We start from the raw sequence: 8,063 nt of genomic DNA, 5'->3' as shown, positions 1-8,063 counted from the left end.
TGACACAAGGATAATTTCAGACCAAACCCATCGTATAGTGACAACAGAGGCAAACTTCAGTGAAAACCAAAGAGTCACAAATACTTGTTTACAGGCACACTGTCATATAATACAAATGGAAACTTGTTCTTTGGACAAGCCTTCACAAGGAAGTAGTTTGTAGTTGCTTGTATACTCATGAACTCAAAAAGCCACAGCAGTGGTCCACAGATAAGGGGAAAAAAATTAGGTTAAACCTACTTGTTTAAAGAGGGCCTATTTATTTGATAGTCTGGCAGATGATAAACCAGTTCTGCAGAGGATCTCCAAGGGACTTATATTTTAATAACACAGGCATGGCAAAAGCCCAAAGAACACTACAGCATGCCAGGAACAAGCACAAGCATGGCAAGCAATGCACAGGCAGGCACATGCTGAAAAAATAATGCAGCCTCACAATGGCCAGTCATGTTAACCCAGGTGTGGCTATTCACCATGAGGGGCACTGCAGTGGCTACAGCTGCAGGAGATACCCTTGTCTGTACACGGGTGCACTGCCTTCAAAAACCTTTCTGTGTGTGTTGGGACTGATTGTTGATGAGGGAATAGTAGGGCTAAATATACAGGACACGAAAACAAAAATAACAGTGACAGTTATTTCCTTGCTTGTTAGTTGATGCAGAGGTATTAAATGCAATGTTACATCAATTTACAGTTGGTGTTAGCCAGTAAAACTATACTAGTTTGCAGCAACTAATACTCCAGTATTCTACATAAAGCAAATGTCCATGTACCAGTGACTACGAAACTTTACTCTGCCATTTTACTTGGTAGTAAGGATATCTTCAAATCTTTTCCTACAGTCAAACTAGAAAACATTAGTCTTGGTTTTGAAACTCTTCATCCAAAGTAAAGCAAGTTGTATGGACTTGATACTTCCATCACACTTTAAGCTATGGATTCTTTTGTTTTACACCTATGCTGATGATCTTTTAAAAAAAGACTCTGAATATCAGAAATTGTCAAGACACCCAAATCACTTAGCTCTTCTGAAAATTTAACACTTAGATTGGCTTAGACAAGAGCAGTAACTGCAATCTGATTAAAAAAACCCCCAAACAACAGATTTACATGTCTGGTTGTGATGAAGAATGCTTACAGACATTTGTGTCCCTAAGTGATGATATATGGGACCATAGTAAATGATTCAGACAGAAGTAAGTGTATTTCTAAAAAGAAACCAAACCTCAAATCCTCTAACTTTCAAGTGACAGTATGAGTGTGTAGTCACATACAACCAATTCTCAGAATCACCACTTTACAAAGCCTGGGAACCACTGCTGTAATGTCTGACAGCTACTTATAACTATTAAATTAGCAACCATGTAAAGCACAAGGTTTTGTAGTGCACAGAAGTAAATATTTGAAAAATACCTAATAAAAAAAGCAAACTGTATAGGCTATCATTACTAGGCTTTTAATCCCCAGAGAAAGAAACCTTATGCACTTACATTTCATCATCATATTCCTTTGGAGGTGATGCTGCAATGACTAAGTCAATCCAATCCTGAAAAAGAAACACACAGGCAAATGTGCTGCTTTTAGAGGTGGCTAGTGGACCACAATGGAATGTCAAACAGAAAATCAGGGGGTCAATCTATTCCTGGAAAACCACAGGGAACAGCTGAATGATCTCTATTAAAAACTTCTATAGGAAGACAATTTAAAGATTGAACTGCTTTATTTGTATCTCAAAATTCTAGAAAAATCTGCAGTTCCTGCAAAAAGGTCTTAAAAATAATTATTCTAAGAATCATCCTGTATTTGGTCATCTCAGCAATTAATACAGCTCTCCCTGAGAAAACACTCACTGTAGCTGAAGCACAGTGTTACTTGTATATCAAGAAATCAAAGATAAGCTATTATCAGAAAATTCCAATCAGCTTGCAAGTAATTTTCAATATCAAAGGAAGATTCTACAGATAAACGTACTATAAACACTCAGAATGCAAGGTGTTTAAAACCTTGATATGTGGCTAAATGCCATGAAATTTCACAGTAAATTACATGCTTGATTTTCACAGATGCTACAATATCCTCTGCAGATTGCAACTCACTTTGGTAGCACCATGACATACCTGTTACTTCTCATGTTCACAACCAATGTCATGATAGAAAAGTACCTCTCATATGAGCAGTATAGGGAGAATTAAGAAGTATTCCAGGTTACTTACTCCACCCATGTTCCAAGCTTTTGCTAGAGTTGCTTGTGCTTCTGCCAGCTTGCTGTCAATTAATATCTTGCCATTTACAGCCAATATTTCATCCCCTTTCACTATGCCTCCTGGTGAAAAGATCAGTATGTTACATATGCACTTAAGCAAAAACATTATGTAGTATTTTCTGTCCCACATTTATGCAGTAGAGTATAATGAGATGCTCTTTACTAGATGTGAAGCTTTACACTAAAAATTGACACAGGCAAGAAAGTTTGCTCAAGCAAAAAGCTAAAGGAATTTTAGGCATGGCAAAGCCCCACTAAACTCTTGTTGAACATGACCAGAAAGAAATTAGTTCAGTAAGACTTCCATCTATACAGTTCACAAACTGTGGCTGACTACAGCTGTTCCTGATATGAAAATGGCAGAAATGCTTAAATTCTTGAAGGTCTAAGGTGGCCTCTGTCAAGGGCTTTCAGGACTGTCATTCCTCTGCAAATGCATGTGTAATGTTTAGTCCTTAGAACTGATTTTGACTTGCTAATCTGGAATGAAGCACTATCAGCTAACTGGGACTGGATTTGAAGAGAGAAAAACACAGATGGTAAGGGGTCAGCCTTAGCTATGAGACACCTACACATAGTAAAGTCAAAGTCAAACAAAGTACTTAAGAGATCAATTGGCTAAGAGGTTTTCACAGGAAGAGTGACTTGAACTTAGGTGGAGACTGGGACAATGTCAGCAAATACAGTGCAGGGAGATATTGCCCTTTCTGTCTACCTGATCATTTTGGGAGTAAAGCCAGCTGCTCTACAGGACTAATTACTATTGAAAGTAGCATAGAGAATAAAACTAAGCAGTGTAGTGTAGCCATAGTCAGGTAATTGCTTGGCACATAGAAGTACTACAAATGTCATTGTTTGGAAATTGTGAATAATAGAGACCATATTCCTTGATTAACAGAACACACTGGAGAATCAGGTGTTGGCTTTTAGAAATTTTACATAATTATTAATTTAAGCAGAACTCTTGAAACCTGAAGTCTCTCTCTGGGCTGCCCTTAGAGGGGTATAGAACTTGGTTCCTTGGGCAATCTAAGTACTAGGCATACCTATGAAGTCAGCCAACAACTCTCAGCTGGCATAAGAAGCCACTCTGCAGCAGCATTCAAATTCCCCTTATCTGCTCACCATGTTTGTCTGCAGCACCATCCTCATAGATGGCAGACACAACTATCTTGCCAATTGGAGAATCTATTCCTCCCTCGACTGCAAGGTCCAAGGATCCTTCCTACGAGAAAACAGTTTTAGTTTGCCATTTACAGGAGTTTAATCTTTCCTTCTTCCCACTAAATGAGACTGTACATCAAATGCTTACATGAACCCTTTAAATAACGATCCAACAATAGAGTATTTACCTTTTTAATTCGTAATAGTCGTACATCTTTTCCTATAATCTGGTCTGGGGAAAACTATGAAAAGATATAATGATTAGTCATTTCCAGTTTGGAAACACAAAACAATTAGGCTTATCTATGTAGTTTCTAGGAGAAAAGGGACACCTCCCTCCACTAAAATAGTGTTAAAGGAAGATCAGAAAACCAGATCATCTTTTCCTGTGAGAACACTCCTTTTCAACATGACCAGGTAAGACAAATACACAAGGCCCAGCAAACCAATAAGCAAGAATCTTACCCCCTCCCAGACTCAAAATCAAGGATTTGTTTTTTCCCCAGTGTATTTCATACTAAACAGTGAGGCATACTTGAATTCTCTCCTTACCATTGAATATGGATCAAAATCTTCTACATACTTCTGGAAGCCCTGAGAATAAAACAATATTTAACTGTAGAAACATCAGACTTATATGCACAGTAAACACACAAACTATTTATTATTATTAGTGAGAACTCTATTTATTATTAGTGAGAGAACATACAGCTCTGTAAGCTATGAAGGAAGACAGTAAATGGAGAAAAGCTGAGAAGACAGGAGAGAGTCCATCCTGACAGTCAGAAGACATTTCAAAACATCATGTCAGATCAACAGTTTGAGCTGTCATACTGTGGAGCAGTTGTGATGAAGAGTTTGCCACTCTGGCAGCTCCACAGTTTCTCTCTATACCTGACAGAACAGAAACAAAACTTGAAAGCATCATGAGCAGGTATGTTCTTGGGCAATGTTTCTTGGGATTATCACCATGTTGGACCCTAACAGGCAGAAATGACAGGCTCCAATTCACCTGTCAGCAACACTACTCCACACTGCCTGGGTTTTAGGACTCTTTTCAGTCCCTTTCTCTCCTTGCCATGGAGTTTCATGGAGTTGGCTCCATACCACAAGCAAATGCAGGACAACAATCAATTTTTGTTTTTATATGGTTCTGTGAAGGACTTAAAAGCTTTGTCAGGGAGTGTCTGAAATGTGGAAGATTATACTGTAGTTAGGCAGAGCAAGATTTAAGCTTTGAGATGACCCAAAACACCTAGTGCTTGCCCCTTGTCAGACCCAGTCTGCAGGGAAAAGCAAGAGTTGCCTTTTCTGCAAGGATGTGATTTCCTACATCAGCAATCAGTATTCAGTGGCATTTGAGTAGTGGTTTGTTGAGGAGGATTGGTAGCTACCAGCTGAGACTGTTTGGCCAATGCTGGAAATTTACAAAAACTCTGCACTTATCCTGTATGTTAAAGGACTTAAGTAATTAATAGAAATCTTTACTGAGGCACCTAGATGCTGTATCGCTGTTGTGGCCTCAAGCTGCAACAACGTGGGGACAGCAGAACAACGTAGAACCACACAACCCTTTGCTGACACAGCAGGCAAGTCAATATCCAGTGGTTCAGTGTGTGATCCAGCTTGATATATTCGTTATTACCCTCTTTTCTCCTGGATCCATTTGATGACAGTTTAGTCCATTCCCAGACTCAGCTAATCCTTTTCCTACTTGAAAACCAAACACACAGCTTAGGGTTCCTCTGGTATATTTAAGGGCTGACTGTTACATGGCAAAGTTGCAGCAGCAAACACTACTGCCTCCTCTGCTATACTCTAGATCACTTCTCTTGGTTGCCTAATTTTGACATGACTATGAATGATTCTCTGGGGTCAGATCTCATCCTTGACAGCACTGCCTGTCACAAAGTCAAGGAACACTACTGCACAGGTCTACATTAGCAGACCCTCAAATGTACAAAGGTGCTGCCTCTTTGTCTCACCACACTTAAACAGATGACACAATATTGATGGCAATGACTGTTGTGTGGCCTGGCAGTCATTACACACAGGCACACTGAATCATACAGTGTGGACTCTGGCTTTCCTTGGCTGCCTCTCTCTTTTCCTTTTCCCTGAGACAAGCTTAAACAAATCATGCCCTCGACGTGTGTTTCTTCTGAGGCAGAAGAAACATTTGCAAGGGTTGAAGCATGACTTTATCTCCCCAGGCTCCAGAGAGCAAAATCTTTAGGGCACAACTACAGAACTTTTGCTTACTATCACAAGTGTTATGTTTGGGCTTTTCTTTCTTAGGGAAATATGCAATAAATGTATCTTTTGGGAATAAGAACACCAGACACATTATTTAGCATTTAAATTCAGGGTTACATTACGTTTGTTTACTGCTAACTTTGAGGAACTGAATAAATGGGAATTTGATCACAGACATCAGCAAGGGTAGAATTTCATCCTGGAGTTAAAAACCCAATCATTCATTTAATTACAAAGTGTATTAGTATTATGAACAATTTAACTAAAATGGCAAGAGAGATATTTTACCATGATAGGTACCTGAACAACTAGTACTTTGAACAACTGAATTTGCATTGCCCTTTGGAATTGTGGCTGAAGTAGACATCTATGGTCTTGGAGCAAGCAACTTGAAGAAAAGAACTCCAATCTCAGCCAAGTCACTGACTCATTATGTAATCTAAAGGAAGTCAGTGAACTCTTCATCCCAGGTCATGAAAAACAGATGTTGCCCTTGAAGAAAGCTTTCCTGGGAAAACAATTTTGAAACAGGAAAAAAACCCAAACCAAACCCAAACCCATGAAACCCCACAACAAAAAAGCCCTACAAGCAAAGTCATAGAAACAAAATATCCTGAGTTGGAAGGGACCCACCAGGATCATTAAGTCCATTTCCTGGCCCTGCACAGGACAACGCCAAAAATCACAGCATGTGCCTGAGAGCATTGTCCAAGCTCTTCTTGAACTCTGTCATGGTTGGTGCTGTGACAACTTCCCTATGGAGCTGTTCCAGTGTCCAAACACCCTCTGGGTGATGAACTTTCCCCCAATATTCAATCTAAACCAATCCCAACACATCTTCATGCTGTCCCCTAAGGTTCATGCTACTATGATATCAGAGATAAGATCACAACATAGCTAGGATAGAATGAAGACCTCCACTGAACTATAATAAATGGGCATTGCAAATCTGGAGATCAGAGAGTACACTCCATATCCAAGCAGGGACTAATGAAACAAGCAACACTGGTGGAAACCACATTCCTAGGCCTATCACCTCACTACATAGGTTTGTTCAGGACCATTCTAACTCCTTCTTGGCCTACAGTAACATTTACAGGACCGAACATAAGTTGAATCTGGAACATTAAAATGTTTGATGGCACTGAAACAACTCTGTCTGGACCTAGATGAAAGGTAAAGTTACTACTTAAATTAAAAACAACCCCCAAACCCCAAAACACAAGCACCTAAACCAATGGTACTGCTCACCAGTTTCCAGCATCAATAGTCAAGAGTAATTGAGACCTGACTGAAATACACAAAAAAAACCCCCTCAAAAACCAACAAAGGAAAAGAATTGAAAGAGAAATTCATGGTCAGATATAACAAAAATTTCCATAACACCAGATCTGTTGAGAACACAGCTGTAATATTCAGAACATACTGACATTCAATGGCAACTGAATAATCTCAAAGTTGGATTTTTCTCAGTCAAATCCAGTTTTACCTTTTAGATCTAGATTGAAACTAAACAGAACAAGAAAAAAAATCATTAATCTTAATACTTTACCACCCAAAAGCTCATGCTGTGAGCTCACTACTCTGTGCCAACTCTTTCATCTAAGAAGGTAATACATCTAACTTAGCTTGCACTAACAGGTGTTTTGCAGAGAAACATTTCACAGCAGCAGAGAAATTAAGCATGACTTCTTCCAGGGAGCATCTATTGAACTACCAGTCAACCAAAGAGGAAGAGATGAAAACTTCATCACTATGACAGAGGAAAACAACAAAAATAATAATATAGTGGGGAAATCCTACACAATACAGAAAGGCTGTATGAAAAAGTGTATTCCACCACAAGTTCCTCTGATTTCCTACCAATAACTATGCCATAGTAATGTCTCTATTTATTAAAATAATACAATATTGTATTACTGAAAGCATTGCAACAGGAGACTAAAAGAAACCAGGAAACCTCAGGAATATTAACAGAAAGTAAAATGCCAGTATCAGATTGAGTTGACAGTGTTCAACTATATTAAAGGCTGCACTTAACTGTATAAGTAGTTACAGATGGTTCAACCTGAGGGATTTACTATCCTCTCATTCTTCATCCATCAAGACTAGCAGGAGCCACAGGCATACACTTAAAGCTTACAAAGACTAGCAGTTCTCATGCACTAGATCTGTCTTGCAACTTTCGTTTTAGAAACTGAGCAACAGGATTAGAAAGGAAAGTTTTAAATCTATGATTAGTCAAAACAAGAAGTACCACACAAAACATGGAAAATGTTATTTTACTTGGTTTTTGTTAGATCTAAATGATGAATTGTAAACCACCATCCTTTTTAACATCTCTTGTGGCTGCAAAAGAAAGAAAATTCCCAAACCACGT

At 38.8% G+C, this 8,063-nt stretch overlaps 1 protein-coding gene across 1 annotated transcript in view; it reads right to left on the bottom strand.

Moving 5' to 3' along the window:
- Positions 1-493: 493 nt before the first annotated feature.
- Positions 494-8,063, bottom strand: part of USH1C (Usher syndrome 1C (autosomal recessive, severe)) — a 47,171-nt gene continuing 39,601 nt past the window's right edge. The window contains exons 20-26 of the mRNA XM_009081178.1: positions 7,970-8,032; positions 3,980-4,021; positions 3,616-3,669; positions 3,389-3,488; positions 2,214-2,323; positions 1,491-1,546; positions 494-593 (exon numbers count right to left, since the gene is read on the bottom strand). Coding sequence (XP_009079426.1) covers positions 494-593; positions 1,491-1,546; positions 2,214-2,323; positions 3,389-3,488; positions 3,616-3,669; positions 3,980-4,021; positions 7,970-8,032 — 525 coding nt within the window. The remainder of the gene's footprint in view (positions 594-1,490; positions 1,547-2,213; positions 2,324-3,388; positions 3,489-3,615; positions 3,670-3,979; positions 4,022-7,969; positions 8,033-8,063) is intronic.

This window comes from Acanthisitta chloris, unplaced genomic scaffold, assembly GCF_000695815.1.
Source record: "Acanthisitta chloris isolate BGI_N310 unplaced genomic scaffold, ASM69581v1 scaffold15608, whole genome shotgun sequence".
NCBI lineage: Eukaryota > Metazoa > Chordata > Aves > Passeriformes > Acanthisittidae > Acanthisitta > Acanthisitta chloris.
The sequence above is the reverse complement of the archived record's forward strand: the minus strand, read 5'-3'. Positions and strand labels throughout refer to the sequence as shown.